The sequence below is a fragment of the Bos grunniens genome, chromosome 3 (genome assembly GCF_055505025.1).
Source record: "Bos grunniens cultivar Pamir isolate PY7600 chromosome 3, Bosgru_T2T1.0, whole genome shotgun sequence".
NCBI classification, from domain to species: Eukaryota; Metazoa; Chordata; class Mammalia; order Artiodactyla; family Bovidae; genus Bos; species Bos grunniens.
In genome coordinates, this window is record NC_141167.1 from 119983580 (window position 1) to 120000384 (window position 16805).

The 16805-nt window shown below is 40.5% G+C and overlaps 1 protein-coding gene across 2 annotated transcripts; it reads right to left on the reverse strand.

Annotated features, from left to right (window-relative positions):
- Positions 1-1029: 1029 nt before the first annotated feature.
- TADA1 (transcriptional adaptor 1) lies at positions 1030-16768 on the reverse strand. Of its 2 annotated transcripts, none has more exons than XM_086393891.1 (8): positions 16581-16768; positions 11387-11478; positions 11077-11142; positions 7798-7895; positions 6082-6291; positions 4698-4849; positions 2787-2949; positions 1030-2348 (listed from the first exon to the last, which is right to left on the reverse strand). In XM_086393891.1, the coding sequence occupies exons 1-8, from the start codon at positions 16652-16654 to the stop codon at positions 2196-2198; spliced, it is 1008 nt and encodes a 335-aa protein (XP_086250017.1). In that variant the 5' UTR covers positions 16655-16768; the 3' UTR covers positions 1030-2195. The 2 variants fall into 2 exon arrangements, with proteins under 2 accessions (XP_086250017.1, XP_086250018.1); XM_086393892.1 differs by having other exon boundaries at positions 15990-16768.
- Between the last annotated feature and the right edge of the window lie 37 nt (positions 16769-16805).

Below are 16805 nucleotides of genomic sequence, written 5' to 3' on the forward strand. Positions count from 1 at the left end.
GCTGAAAGAATTACTGAAATCTCTAAAGGAAAAATAAGCTTTATTCTAAGCCCGAAATTATCTCACTTCTAATTGCCTTCTTCCTCTCAGAAGCAGTTATTTTTCTAAATGATGCCTGATAATAAGCACTCATGATTTCTTAAGAAACTAATTATAAAAGATGCACTGCACTCAGGATCCCAAAATGGAGCTAGAGCTGGAGGCAGTGTTTCATGGAACTGGGGTATTTGAATCTCAGTCTATCTTGAAAAATCCTAAGTGTCAATCACTCTTTCTACCTGCCTGCCGTGCCCTTAACCTCATCTCTCCACTGTACAAAATGATACTTGAGGAAAACTGGCATGGAAAGCAGACCTTAAGGGTGAGGCCCCAAGCTTGGGAGTCCTCTGGTGTCCTATGGTCCCACCAGAATAGATGAGTAGGGACTTAGGCCAGGTCCTGTAGAGCAGTGAGGAATTCTCTTTGGAGGTCCATTGCCATACAGATTTCAATGGGAACCTGCCCTTATAATGAGCAGCAGGGCATGTTCAAGAGGTCTAGGTGTCTCTGCATCTATGGAACACATGAAATATAATACATACTTAGCATTGAGGCTCAAGATAGAATATAGATCCACTACACACAGATATCAGTTCAAATTCTTAGAAATCCTAAAAATTCTTGAGTTATCTAAAACTCTAAATGACTTTTCAGAGTTGTGCCAAGAACTCAAACTAAGCTATTTATTTATTTTTTGTCTTAATCTATATATCACAAACAGAGAAGGCAATGGCACCCCACTCCAGTACTCTTGCCTGGAAAATCCCATGGAAGGAGGAGCCTGGTGGGCTGCAGTCCATGGGGTCGCTAGGAGTCAGACACGACTCAGCGACTTCACTTTTCACTTTCATGCATTGGAGAAGGAAATGGCAACCCGCTCCAGTGTTCTTGCCTGGAGAATCCCAGGGATGGGGGAGCCTGGTGGGCACAGAGTCAGACACGACTGAAGCGACTTAGCAGCAGCATATATCACAAAAGTGATGACACACCTTAATTGGAACTTGTTTTTTATCTTTCTTATCTGATACATTCTTTTGAAAAGTTTCTGCTAAGATCCCATAAAGCAAGGTTCTTCATATTTCTGAAGGCAGTATTCCTTATGTTTACTTTAATAAAAAAGTTTTCTCCCAAAAGATTTGTCGCATTTAAAGTACAAAAACAAATACACAGATCCAGATGTTGAACCACACATACTTATCTATACATATATTATTTAGACCTACTTAAACCCATCTGTACATTCTAGTGTATCTACCTATAACATCTCTTGAATAAAAAAGCAACATATCTTTTAAGAAACAAACTTGGTAGTAACACTGCCATTTGGAAGGATATTTCACAAGAACAGGAGAATTAACCCAGTATAAATCCAGTATGTTTACTTGCACTTCTTAAAACAGTCTACAGGAATAATGAATAGATGAACCTACCAATCAAAGTCTTTGGGCCTAACAACTCTAAAAGAAAGGAATTATGAGAAGATATTTTATAAGGTTAATTACATCCTAAGAGATTATTCTGATTTCTTTTTTTTTAAAGTTTTTAAAGAAAAGACTTTATCTTCTCAAACAGCATAGCATTTCTAAGTCTTGTTTTCTATGAAATTGTAATAGGCAACTATATCTGTTAAAACTGGTCACACAAAAAAAGTATATTAAATTGACTACTAACAAAGATAACCAATTTTTAACACTTTGTTAAAAGCAGTTAAAAAAAAAACAGTTCTTCAGGAGAAAAGCAGAAATTTTAGAATTGCCAGATACAGAATATGTGATGTCTCTGAACAGACAGACAGCCTCCTGATTGTGGAGACAAAGTTGTAACAGCTTCTTTGTTCTAGAATGTCACCTACCTCACATGAAGACCATAGGATACTAGGGCTCAGATGCCCAAACATCGCTATTCCAGGCACAGTACTTTCTCAGTGCCTAGTCCCATAACTGGGAACACACAAACATACACAAGAGAGATACGGGTCATTATTAAAATCAGATTTATATTAATGGTGTCACAGTAGCAACACAAAATGTACTGTCTCGTTTCCATAGGAAAGATTATATTTACACTATACACTTAAGTCTTGAAATGTGAACCTCCAAACATTCAGTTCAATAATCAATGAGTTTGCTGAGGGTCCCACACCGTCAAATCCTAATTCAGCAGAATAAAAGCCCCTCCTTGGCTGCCAAGCGCTGGCGATGGACTTTGTCTTGCTGCAGCTCTTCATGATTTGGATGCCAGAGTTTCATAATGATCCTTTCAATGTTGAGAGCATATACGGTATGGGTAGGAATGACTTCCCTGTGTACCTGGGATAAAAACATCAGCATGTCTCCAATTATACTTCAATACACTTATTTTTCCAACACAGAAAATGAAAGTAAGGTTTATATCAACAAAACACTCACAAAAAAGACACAAGCCTGTTAAGTTTTGAGCCAGAACTTAATAAAACCCAAAACAGGTAACAAAATAACAAAGCTCTGAAGGAAAAATAAGGGAACAAAGAGTTTGTTTGTTTGTTTTTTCCTTTCACTGGAAAGGTGAGGAATGGGGGAGGTAAGTTAGGAAGGATTCCTGAGAGCAGGATTTGAAAATAAGGCTAGTATTAATGGCTTTAGTAACAAACAATAAAAACTGAAAAACAAAAGTCAGGAAATGGAAAAGCTAGTGAATATCTTTGTAGACTTGAAGAAACTTTGAACCTATCCATAAATCTAGATAAACCTTAAGGTGCCAAGAGTTACCTGCAAAGCTTCAAAAAGGTCGTACATGTTCACTGGAGGCAGAGACGCGGGCAGTGTGTCCCCCGAGCACGCCAGCAGGAGTGCAGCCTGCTGCTCAGCATCGTCAGGGGGCGGGTGGGACGCTGGGTTCTGACCAGCAAAAGGAGCGGAGAGGGCTGGAGGGCTGAAAACAAAACGTTCCAGAAACATTCCAGTAAGAAAGAGGGAAACCACTGAACAACCAGAGTAGGGACGGTCTGCTAGAAAACTTCTTATAAAATGTATCTCAAAATGAATCAGAAATCCAATTATTTTTCAGCCAGTGTATACATGAATAACCTACAATTTTCATTTTTAAAGGCAGCCCATCTCTTGGGCTGGAAATAAAATGCAGTACAACTGCATTTACCCTCCTCCCTCCACAAGTGTCAAAATATTTGTTAAGTCAGGATACAGAGTCAAAATTGTCTCCTGCCCTTAAAGAGCTTCTAGGTGGAAAAAATAATAGACCCTAATTAAAGGAAAATGAAATTGCAAACTGACTTGGAGAGGAAACTAAAGACAACAGGATCAAAAAATAACAAGCAAGGAAAGAAGATAAGGCACAAAAGCAGCAACGGGCAAACCTGGAAGGTAGAGAAAATGCACCCAAATTTTGCCAACTTCCCCAAATAGAACCCAGATATAACTGGGAAGACAAGCATGATTTTTGTATCATAATACAGTAGGAGACAAGCTATGCCATTCTGGAGAACACACAGGAGGTAAAACAGTGAGGAGGGAACCCGGAGGAAAGCACAAGTAGAGTGTGAGCGTGGGTTTCGGCACCAGACAAAGGCAGCCCTGATGGAGAAACAGGTGGCCAAGAATGAGGCAGGAGTCTTCTAGGGACAGGCTGGCAGGGAGAGAGGGCGGCTGGAGGCCTGGCAGGCCCAGACACTGCTCCAGCACTCACCCAACACAAGGGGCTGTTTTTCTCTAAAGACGAATGACCCACAAAGGAGAACAAATAATCAACAACAGATATGCTTGCAGGAGGTCGAGTAAATCTTCACCTATGGCAGTCTGAAATAGTGAAACCAATTTAAGCCAGTGCTCTTCAAAATGAGCCTTGTGAGTTGTGTTGAGGTCTGCAGAGCCATGACACAAGCACCAGCACCAGGCCCTCCCTACGGTGTCAGCACCGTCTGCTCTGACTCCCTGCTCAGCTCTCCCACCACACATCCCACCACGATCACGCCACCAGCCTTCCTTGCCAGTTACTTCTTCCCCATCACCACTCCAGCCAGCCTTCCCAATAATACTTTTTTCTACCTCTCTTCTCCCTGAAGAGAGACAACAAAGGGAAGGTAATCCAGGTCATCTCAGAGGGATGTTTCAGGACAGCACAGAGGTCCTGGGAGCCCACAGTGCAGAGAGGTTCCAGAGATCAGAGCTCAAAGACCAGATCTGCCCAAGAGGGTGCCAAGAGCAACCGATGACACCCAGCCCAGGCCATTATCTTGAGCTCTAGCTACAAAAGCCAGGTAAGGACCTGGAGACACACCCACCACTGCTCCTCCCACCATCAAGAAACCCAACCCTGACACAATAACCACAGGCCACATTTCAGAGTGACAGCTGGCCCACTCCCACCACCAAGAGGTGCTGCCCCAGGAGCCTTCAAGATGCACTGCCCTCAGAGTGGGGCCACTCGCATTAAACCACACGCCGCAGCCAAACTCTACAACTTTACTTTTGATCTACAGAGTACCAGAAGAATTCACTAGTTATGCAAGGAAGCCACTTGAGAAAATAAAACTGTACTGCTCTCAGAGTTACCCTAGACTCACAGAAACTCAATAATCAATTATTTAACAGTGGTCTATTATGTAAGAGTAGCATAACCAACTAGAAAGGATGGATGCAAAAATCACAAGAAACTTCATATACCTTTCTATTAAGCTGTTGTAAGCTACTACACTATTCTTCAGGTATGGCTGTGGGGTCACATTGCTACCAAAGGCATATTTAAAATGACCATCACGTAACCGGTAAGCTTTCCTTCTTGACACAACTGATGACAGTATATCTTTAAGGTGATTCTGTAAAAACAAGAAAAAAAAATGAAAAATAGCATGAACTGTTCTTAAAAGCAAACCATAAAACTTCCATTAACCAAACAATGTTATTGGCAGTGAATGGAGACGTGAGAATGGCAAGCAAGTGCTGAAGCCAAATGAATGCTCACTAAAAAGCCACAGACCATACCAGAGTGGGAAGGCCTAGCAAAGAGTGAAGGGAGATGCACTGTTTTGATTTAGTTCTACTCAAGATGAGCTTGCTCTACAGAAATTTATTAAAGTCTTATACCTCTAAATTGGCTCCTCTCTCTCAAAAATGATTTTTAGATAGCTTTAAACAGAAGTACAAAAACAAGTAATTTTTTAAAGTAGCAAACTACCTTGAAGCTTGTTTGAAAATGGTACAAAATGTTTTAAGATCAGAAATATATGTTATAGTACCCAATCTACTAAAATCCTTGCATGAATAGAACCCTGGCTCTCTCAAAAGCCACATAAAAGACAGATATTACAGGAAATAAATAGTTATTAGGTATTTAACATCTCTTCACCTTTGTGACAGCCTAAGAGAGGGTTAGAGATTGTCTGTGAAAACGGAGACAGACTAGTCCCAGACTACCATTATTAACAGCGAAGCCAGGGGGCATGGTATTTCAATTATACCAGTAAGATCATCTCATGTCAGGACATCATGGTACCACTTGTAACTTAAAACTTCATGAGATAGCTAGCATAATCTCTGAGGTACAGGCGAGGAAACAGAGCCCCAGAGAATCGCAAGGAAAGACCCAGTGTCCCCTGTCAGCACCTGTGCACTGTAGACCCCAGTGTGCGTTTTATCTAGTGACTGAATGAGTAAAATGAATGAATGAAAGCGTGTGCTGAGACAGACGCCCACGGTTTGGACACCACGCCTAGTAATGCTCTTCAAATGCTGTGCCACAGCAAAATCAAGTGATTTTAATCTTTAGGATTCTCAATCTGTTTTTTGCTTAGAAACTGTCCCCTTGTTATCAAGTTAAACATCAAAAGTGTTATGCCACCAGTAACCTTTTGAAAAGCTTAGTCTGTTAACTGAAGGCAACTGTTTGGATTGTGATGTTTCTCCCCTCAAGAGAAAACAATTTCAGCAAGGCAATTCTGAAATCAGAGTTCCATTTTAGTTCTTTTCTTGCAGTACGAACTCTGAATAACACACACAAGCCTGTCACATTCAATCTATAGGAGTGTTTTTGTGACACTAGCAAACCAACCTCCACCGCGTAGACCACAGCTGAGACAGCTTCTTCAGTGACGTTGTCCAGCCCGTGTTCGTAAGCAGTCACTATCATCCTCCCTTCAAGCTGACCCCGAGTAGGAAGCATCATTGTGTGGGAACAAAGTTTCAAGTCATCATCATCCTGGGGATCCTTTGCCACAAACTGCTGGGCTCCTGAGAGGGGATTCTGAGGCTGGAATCTATGCTATAGGTAAGAAAACTTCAAAATTATTCATTACATGGCAAGTAATAAGACACAAACAAAAGTAACCAATGAATTGGACCTGAGATCCTACAAATTAATGCCATCAAAACTAAACCACAAGAGTTAAAAAAAGGTAATTCATGCACAAATAATCACAGATTCACAACCATTACATATCAATAATGAAGACATGAGTTAAGGGGAATAGCAGCATAATGCACAGTAGTTTATTCTATTTAATTAATTCCTTAGTAATCACAGAATATATGGCTCTGTGCTAAAAACAACAAATGGGGAGAAGGAGAATATATAAAACTATTTTCAAACAAGTCAAAACATTTTAAGTACACTTGTAAGTAAGCAGATTCTGAACGCAGAAATATACGGTGAATGTTTCAGAAAACTGGTAATTTCTGTTACCAACATAACAGATCTAATAACAAATATTCCAAGATAATGTAGGGTAGTATAACTCTTCAGTTACATTATATTCCACTAACAATTCTCAACACAGAATCTTTTTAAGACAGTCATTAGTTTTTTAAAAAATAGCCTTTCCCAATCTTTTCCACTTATAAAACCCCAGCCTTGCTCTGGGAGATGCTGAGAGCACATTTATATTCTCCATCATCAGCAGGAGATATGCCCCTGTAGCTTTTGCTTAAGTTCAGCTCACAAGATTTTGTAGCAAATATGGCTTGTCCTGTTTGAAGTCTGTATTATAAAAGCAACTTGCTTTTCCATTTCCATAAGTATATAGCATATACTTATGCCATAAGTATAAGTCTTATAGCAAGTATAAGACTATTTCATATCAAACATGCTTTTTTAAAGCAAGTATGCCTCTCTGGAGATGCTGTTGCCCTCCAGATCGAATATTATTGATATAAAACATGGAGGAAAAAGTAGAAGTAAATAAATGTTTGTTGATATTTATCAATAAAGTACCCAATCAAATCTATAAAAGGCATAGGGAAACTTTGTTCCCTGGATATAAAACTGAAAAAGCAAGTTATTCTAAAATGTTTACAAATTTCATAGTCCAATGCCTTCAAGATTTCTCTGAGGATCCCCAGAAGACTCAAGGTTTACCAGGGCATCACCAGGATCCTGCTGGAGGCCTTTAGGCCTCCTGGACCCTTGGAACAGAAGTCTTCAATCTGAGCAACATTATTCATTCCCAAAGATATTTCAGAGGAAAAAGAACACAGGTATAGTTCTTGAATCACTGAAAAATCCTTATATACAAATGACAACATATTAATAATTATGCAATAACAAACCAGAAGCATAAAAATTCAGACACTCTGGTAAAGAGGGTTTCAAAGATTGGGTCCCAATTTCAAATTCAATAACATCTTTTCCTCCCCAAATAACACCTTTTTCTCTTCACCTTTTTTCAACTTTCCTACCAGAATTGTAATATTCATTAAAAAAACTAAAGCCAGTTCCGTCACAACAGTTCTTAAATCAGTCATTACCAAGATTTACTGAAGAACAACCTACATCAAATTTCTGACGAACAGAAGAAAGCTTTTTCTTTCCCTTTGGTTTTCCAGGTTTGGCTGCAGAACCCCCTGTCCAGGGTAAAGATCCAGCACCCTCTATGAGACAGAAAAATAGCAATCATAAGAGAAAAGAACAACTGATAACTGCTAAGTTTGTTTTCCCTTTGGGTTAAAGAAGCATGAGATGTTCAAATGATGAAAATAAACAATAAACGCTTAAATTCAGATCTCTTTCTGCTTCTCTAAAAAAACTTCAAATTCTCTCAAATCTTTTTTTTTTCCTAGCTATAACCAAAATTGTTCTTTTAGGAAGACAAATTTGTTTTTCACGTTTTTAATTGTCTATGGGGTGCCTGTTTGCTTAATAGTAGCAGTAATATTATAAAAGCAGGACAGAATTTTCTAGTTCAAGATAGCAAACTGAGCACGTGTATTTGTCTCCTCTCTCTTCCAAGACCCTGCTAAAACAACAGTAGGGAAACGTAAATGGCACGTGCACAACAGAGACTAAAAGGAGAACGAGTGGCAGACCAAGAGGAGATCTCGCCAAATTCCAAGGACAGGCTAAAAAGGAGCCAACTCACAAAGTGGACGCGTGGAAGCTACGGCCTAAGCTGGGCAAGCTTGGTAAATAGGTGGAGCTAAGTTAACCTGACTAGTAGACATCCATAAAGAATCTGAATTTGTAGGTGAGGCCAGTGGAAAGCAGGAGGGATAGTACAGCTAAAAACAAGATTAATGGAGTATCTATATTGAAAAGTCACCCATACAAATGCCTTCCCTCATATCCAGGACTGAACTCAGTACAACACAAAAAAGATGGGTCCGCTGATCAAAAGTTAAGAATTTCAAGACAACCCGGGTACAGCACCAAAGCAAGTGCAGGCCCTTCCGAGTTCACTGAACAGTTGTTCCTGGCCCCACGCAACCAGTCCCGCTCACCCCTGTGCACAGGGAGGCCTATGTAACAGGAGGATGGAGAGCTCTTCTCCAGTTGAAACAAATCTTCTTGGCTTTACTAAGGTGTTGGTGTGGGTACTGGCACCCTCGAGCACAGCCCCACTGTAATGCTGGCCTCCTGCCACTCTAAAGGGCAATCTCCAGGCAGTTTTATGCTTCATTCTTAAATACAAATCATCAGACATTTGATAGAAATCTGTAACATGGTGAGAAAGACCAAGCTAAACAAACAAAAAAATCAAAGTTATACATACACTTGAAAAAAATATCCCAAAGAATACTTTCAAGAAAAGACAATGCACATAAAGTGTCTAGGATACAGCTGTTAGGAGTCAACAAATAACATCATTAAAACCATCTTTCTTGCCTGGCTTAGAGAAATAGTAAGCAATTTGACCACAATTATTAACACACACACACAAATTATATTTCTATATTATACTTTTAGTAGAAATCATCTCTTTGTTGCCAACAAATATTTTAAGGAAAGATATTTTGGGTGTTTGATGGAGAAATAATCTCTTAAATTCCAATGTACCTTCATTTATTTTTAAATAACCAACAACAAACATTCAAGAGTATCAAAGGCTTTAATTAAAATCAGCCACCTGTATTAATAGCACTGTATATTCTTTTGGCATTTTTTATTTCTAAGAGAAATTTTACATGTTCTTTCACCTGCTTTTTTATAACCATGTGGGGTAGATATTACAGTCTCATAGAAGCTCACAACATTCAATAATTAAATATATCACCTAAGCTAGTGGCAAAACTTAAACTTGAACCCAAGTCTCCTGACTCCTATCAACCAAAGTGTTTAATTCCAATCATCCCACTGAATCTTTTGGGTGTGTGGCACTTCAGAATGTATCTACCTAAAAAGTAAGATCCATCCTCACAAAATGTTGGCTTTTCTGATCAAATTAAATTTTAAACAATAAAGTGGATTATGTTTATGATCTAACAGGCAAAAGTCCACTTCTATTTAAATTAAATAAAACATCAGGCACAGTGTAGAATGTGCAGAAGCGGTATGGTGAGGGATGGAGAGCAGCCTCCCTGCTCTAACACCAGTCTCCATAAACAAACGCTCTTTACCACTCTTCCCAGCAAGGGTAACTTCTCTTGAGTGTGAAGAATAGGCCTTTAGTATATCTTATCTGAATTCTCCATCTTACAACAGAGCTTAGCAGAGGGAGATGATACAAAATACTAGCCGTGTCTAGATAAAAGGGGCGTCCCTGGTGGCTCAGATGGTAAAGTGCCTGTCTGCAATGCAGGAGACCTGGGTTCGATCCCTGGGTTGGAGGAACCCCTGGAGAAGGAAATGGCAGCCACTCTAGTAGTCTTGCCTGGAAAATCCCACGGACGGAGGAGCCTGGTAGGCTACTATAGTCCATGGGGTCGCAAGGAGTCGGACACAAAGGAGTGACTCCACTTTCTCTAGATAAACATGGGCTTTTAATAAATGACCATCAGAATTACCACAGGCCCTTTAAAAGCAACAACAAAAACCAACAGTACCTTTAAATACAAGAGCCCAGGATAAGCTTTACCATGAGGCAAATTTTTAATGTATTTATTTGGTTTTGACTAACTGATTAACATAAGATTGAAAGAGGTGACTTGTACCACTTAAACCTCCAAAAAACTAGGGGCAAAAAATCATCGTCTGTATCCATCTTCTTAGGCTGATGTGACAGACGTGGCTTCCGTGCACGTCCCTGCTGCTGCTGCTAAGTCGCTTCAGTCGTGTCCAACTCTGTGCGACCCCACAGACGGCAGCCCACCAGGCCCTGCTGTCCCTGGGATTCTCCAGGCAAGAACATTGGAGTGCTCCCTACCATGCTGCTATTCACCACCTTTGTTCTCCACCAACAGTTCGCCAAACACAGGCTGAAGCACTTAACCTTCCAGGTGCTAATATCTCACTGAATTAAGAACAGGAAAACCCAAGTTCTCAACACATGCTGTGGTTTATCCTCCATACATCCCTGGTAAACCTCTTCTAACCACCAAATGCCCTCTCTTCACTCTCCTCAGCTTCTTCCTCCTGACTACTCGCCTCCTCACCTCTGGTTTACTTAAGTAATTGAAACCCAGTAAAGCCCAAAAGTCAATGTAAAGACAGTGAAATTACCTGCTTTAAAAAGGTCCTATAAAAGAATCAGCACTTTATAATAAAATGTGTCTTCTAAGCAGTTCAAAGAACATTTCATTTGCAAACACGTCTGTTAGAGGCAGCGAGAGCCTAGTAAAAGCCCGAGTTTGTGGCTCTGCTGACTGACATCCCTAGAGGTTATTTGCACTCCCTTACCTGGTGTAGACACCAAAATCTGACAGCGCGTGAGAATAGCCAGGAGGAAATCGTTGTGAGAGTGGACTGGAAGAGGGAAGATGGCCACAAGTCAAGCACACGACATTTACAACATACGGAAACCACTGTGTTAGTCTAGTTTTTAAAGACTTTGGATATCCCCTACTCTGCCATTCTTTACATTTACTTTTAAATATCCACATTATTTAAATGACCTTATATACTACTAAAACAAACAAACAAAAAATTTAATTTATTGCAGATCTGGGAAAACTTCAGAACAGTAAAGTAAGTCCCCAGATTATTTTACCATTATCCTGTGTGAGAAGTCTATGAGCTTCAAGGTCAAACTCTTCTTTGCTGATCTTCTGCTTGAACCACAACTTTAAGTTAGCCCAGTATCTGCAGAGGCAGAAGCAATATTAAGAACCTCAGGTTTTGCTTCTTCCCCAAGTGCACCTTATCTCCCTCAACTCCCAGGGAAAGAAGGAAATTTTGCATTCCCTAATGTTATGGACTGAGTTGTGTTTCCCCCCAAATTCATATGTTGAATCCCTAAGCCCTAGTATCACAGAACGTGACAGGGCCTTCAAAGCGGTAATTAAGTCACATGCTTATTTAATTTAAATGCAGAGTACATCATGAGAAACGCTGGACTGGATGAAGCACAAGCTGGAAGAAATATCAATAACCTCAGATATGCAGATGACACCACCCTTATGGCAGAAAGTGAAGAACTAAAGAACCTCTTGATGAAAGTGAAAGAGGAGAGTGAAAAAGTTGGCTTAAAGCTCAACATTCAGGAAACTAAGATCATGGTATCTGGTCCCATCACTTCATGGCAAACAGATGGGGAAACAATGGAAACAGTGACAGACTTTATTGTTTTGGGCTTCAAAGTCACTGCAGATAGTGACTGCAGCCATGAAATTAAAAGACACTTGCTCCTTGGTAGAAAAGCTATGACCAACCTAGACAGCACATTAAAAAGCAGAGATGTTACTTTGCCAACAAAGGTCCGTCTAGTCAAGGCTATGCTTTTTCCAGCAGTCATGTATGGATGTGAGAGTTGGACTATAAAGAAAGCTGAATGCCGAAGAACTGATGCTTTTGAACTGTGGTGTTGGAGAAGACCCATGACAGTCCCTTGGACTGCAAGGAGATCCAACCAGTCCATTCTAAAGGAAATTAGTCCTGAATATTCACTGGAAGGACTGATGCTGAAGCTGAAACTCCAATACTTTGGCAGCCTGATGCAAAGAACTGACTCATTGGAAAAGACCCAGACGCTGGGAAAGATTGAAGGCAGGAGGAGAAGGGACGAGAGAGGATCAAATGGTTGGATGGCATCGACTCAATGGACATGAGTTTGAGTAAGCTTCGGGAGTTGGTGATGGGCCAGGGAAGCCATGGGGTCACAAAGGGTCAGACATGACCAAGCAACTGAACTGAAGTGATCAGAGTAGGCCCTAACACAGTGAGACTGGTGTCCTTATAAGAAGGGATTAGGATACAGACAAGAGACAGTAGGCAACAGCCAATGGGAGAGGCCTCAGAAAATAACAACCCTGCTCACACCCTGATGTCAGACTTCTAGACTCTGGAATGGTGAGAAAATAAATTAGTTGTTTAAGCTACTAAGGAGCCAGAACACCATCAGAAGAGGAAAGTCCTCCCTAAAAGGGACTGAGCGGTAGTCACAGAATCTGACCTGTAAGTCAACCAGCTAAAAACCATAGCTGTACCTTTCCTTCCTCGCTGTTGCCTTTCCAAAGGACCTACTCCCCAGAAAAATACACTTAAAATTATTTTAAAATATTATTAAAGTTGTCAAATATTGCATATTTGAAAGTTTCTGAGAGTAGATCTTAACAACTTACTGCCCAAAATGTATTAATAAGTCTTTTGTTAACCTGAATATTATTGACCAGAGTGTTTCAATATTCACTTACATAACAAATAGATGGTCATAGGTATTAGTTTCTACAAAAACCCCCTAGTCAATAATGTATTAAACGTTCTCATCAACAAGAAAAAAATAATTTTTTAACTATATATGATGAGACATGAACTAGACTTATTATGGTGCCACACTGCAATATATATACAAATACTGAATCATTAATGTTGTACCCCTGAAACTAATGAAAAGCTGTATGTCATTTATACCTCAATTTTAGGAAAGATTTATATTTTAAAGTTTGTTATGTGTTATAGATTGAGGAGTGTAGTTTTTTAAAAGTGAAAACCAACCACTAATCATAAAAATTACTAGTTAACTGGTAGGAAAAAAGGATCCAATCTTTTATACCTTAACAACATTATTAAAAATAGGAGTAAAATACTTGATTTTTCACATCCACACCCCTTGTTTTGATGCTTAAGACAGCTACTCCTCATTCATGAAACAGGACTAATAATTACTTAGTACATGTTTTACAGTAACTTTGAATTCATGATTAGCTACTTTCTAATGCTCATTTGAGTTTCTAACAACAAAGTCCTAAACAAGACAGTTTAATGCTCTCACTGCCATCATTATACCCACGGCAGTTTCTCCTGCTGTCCTATACGCCGATCAGCTTAAGTCTGGCTAACTATATACATGTAATTGTTTGAGTTCCTGTACTCCCCACCCCAACCCTGCCAGAGAAAATTCACAACTTTAATGGAGCCCTAAAGTTTCCCAAGACCCATTTCACTCAACAGTAAAACAAGTTTAGTTCTAGAACCTGGCACATTTCACCTGAGTCAAATTCATTAGTCAATAATACCTTCCCAATAGCAAACACATGATTCCTCTGCCTTTTTAAAGACAAGAACAATTTAAAAGTGAAATAAAGTGCCACAGAAAGGCAAAAGTCTTTTCCTATCCCATTCTATACAACAAAAGAGGAGAGTAACATGAGAAAAACTTCATTATTTAAAAACCCTGTGTTCCTATTTTACAAGAAAGGATACTTTCAAATACTTCCTATTTGAAGTGAACTAAGGCAAGACTCTGCCAACCTGATGCTATCTATCTTTTCAAACTTTATAGCCCAAATAGCCAGCACTGGCTATCAAGTTGAAGATTCACTTCCCAATCCTGGTCCCTGTATTAACCTGTTATGTAGCCATGGACAATTGATTGTTTTCCTTAAAAATAAGGAAAACAAAGTAAGCCAGCCTCTATATAGGTGAGGATAATGGGTGATGAGTATAAATGGATCGGACTAGGAAGCACTGCAGAAACCTGGGGAAGATTAAACAACATATGGCTAAATCATCCAAAAAACAAAGCACTCATTTGAACCCGACACTAAACTAAGTACTATACAGAGTAAGCTAGCAAAGCTCATGTCTTTCTAGAAGCTGACATGGGCAGACAACCTGACGTGAAAGACATTAGGACAACAGCATAAATAGGAAACAACTCATGCCTAAGATCCTTTTACACCTGATATCTTTTATCTACAAACAAGAACCGCATTTAAATGGTCAGGCTGTACAAACCAAGACAAACTACTCAAGCAGGATGTGTGAGAAAATATTGTAGGACAGACTGCTCAACCAAGAAGTACTTTTTAAGGAGCAGAAGGAAAAAAAGACAATGGAAAACATTAATAGAGAACAACACTGTACCACTAACTCTTCCTAGCACAAAGGTATATTTTGATTGCATTCTTAATGGAGATTCAGCTACAGATGCACCAAATGTAGCTTCGGCATCTATATTTGACCAACATCTGATAGCCAGCGTTGATCTTTAAAGACCAAATAGGAAACACTAATTTCAATATTTCTAGTGACCCATGTGAGAAGTGTGGCTTCACAGAGGGCATCATCGCATCTAATCAGTCAATTATACACACAAGCCAAGTTTACTGCAGCATGAAAACATTCACTTTCAAATATTTGTAAGCATCATAAATATAAGAGTGACAAGTCTATTGTGCTTAAAAAGTATAAATTTAAGCGGTCAGTATTACAAAAATAAGCTACAGTAATTAATGACAGTAAATTTTACTCATTAAAATTAAGGATTTTTAATTAAGTAAGCAAGGTAAGAGAAAGAACGTCAACATGCATATTAAACTAACTTCAGGTAAAAATATTTTATCTTTGGGAGTCAATTAATGTTTATGAAAAATTAAATAATTATGCCCCAAATAACAGATTATTAAAATTTAATTCCAGTGTTTCTAGTTTGATTTATTATTGTTCCTAATAACTTTAAAAATTATATTTTGTTTTTAGTTATTCCATTTAGTCCATCGGTGTTCCAAGAAGTCTTACATGAGAATTCTGTGTATCTTGGTAAGACATAAAGTAGACTGCCACATCAAAATTTCACAAGAAGGAAAAACCAAAACTCATGTATGACATCCAAGTTAAGCAACTTCAATTCAGTTATAATAAAAAAATAAAAAGATGAGAAGGAGAAAGAGTGGAGAAAAAGAAAGTATCCCCCAAACACCCTGCACCTCTAGAAACATTTCAAAATAAGTGCCTACTGAGTACTGTAAAACGTACAGAATATCACAAAAATCATCCAGCAGCAACACAGGCATTATAATCTTAAACCTTTAAAATTGGCTTCTAATATTTTATAAAAATAAAAATGCAATCATACTGTTTTGAAAATTTCCAAATTTGTCCTTGTACTTCGGAGGGTTCCTTCTATGACTTTGGCTTTGTCTGAATTACTGATTTTACACTCAGCCATTTCGGCGATTCTGACCCGACTATGTACTCGGTCCCCTGCTATAACCTGGGTGAAAGTCTTTGGGAGCTTCTGGGATCCTTTGCAACCCTCCGGTAAGGTTTCTGAGCGAGAAATTAGACACGAGGGCCCCAATACTGCCATGACTTTTGAAGAGTTAAGATCTCTGTCCTCTCATCCATCAAACGGGATTGATAACTGTACCTACCTCAAATCTCTGTTGCGAGGATTAGATGAGATAGTACATCTAGAGCGCTTTAAAGGTTCGCTACTGCAATAACCACTGTAATTGCAGCAGTGTTCAGTGACTATTTCACCGGAGCGTCTGTCTGCCTTCCGAAATGGCTTTCTGTGTCTTACCCACAGTTCCTGCACAACACCTGAGCTCAATAAGCCTCCGCCTCCACGAAGCCCTCCGCGAGCGGGCCGCCTAGAGACGTGCCGGCTCGGACTAGGCCGCTGCTCAGCGACGCGCGTCCCGCACTCCCGCGCCCTTGCCGCACCCGCCCAACAGGCCCCTGGGCGTGAAGGCGTGGAGTACGCCTTGCTCGCCCCACCCAGGGCAGAGCTTCGGGGGAAGGCGCCCGCCCGGGTCCCGAGCAAACCGGGGAGGGCGGCCCCTCCAGCCGGGTGCGTCGGGGCTGCCCGCCGGCCCCCGCCGGAAAAACCCACAGGCGCCACGGCGCGAGGGGCGCACAGGCCCAGCGGCCGCGTGGAGCCACTCCACGATGGGTGGGCAGCCAGAGGCCGGGGGAGCGCCCGCGCAGAGATGCGGAGGCTGCGTCTGGGGAGTTCTTACTGTTTCACGTTGTCCCCCAGGGCCTCGCTCAAGTTCTTCTTCGCCGCCTCCAGCTCGCTCACAAAGGTCGCCATTGCTCCCCACTTATCAGCCCGACCTCAGACCTCTCGGCCACAGCGACCAGCAACCGAAAAAACAACCCCACGAAGGCTTGGGCTCCGGCGACGCCGTCTGCTCCCGCCTGCCCCGCCCCCAGGAGCTCGGAAGACGGGTGTTCGGTTTTCA

What these genes read in the sequence shown, in the direction of transcription:
- TADA1 (XM_086393891.1), bottom strand. Translation starts at nt 16,654, where the DNA reads ATGGCGACCTTTGTGAGCGAGCTGGAGGCGGCGAAGAAGAACTTGAGC. An exon ending in CTGGGGGACAACGTGAAACA is followed by an intron (nt 11,479 to 16,580) that starts GTAAGAACTCCC and finishes CTGCCTCTGCAG; the next exon opens with ATACTGGGCTAACTTAAAGT. An exon ending in ACCTTTTTGAAGCTTTGCAG is followed by an intron (nt 2,349 to 2,786) that starts GTAACTCTTGGC and finishes TTTTTATCCCAG; the next exon opens with GTACACAGGGAAGTCATTCC.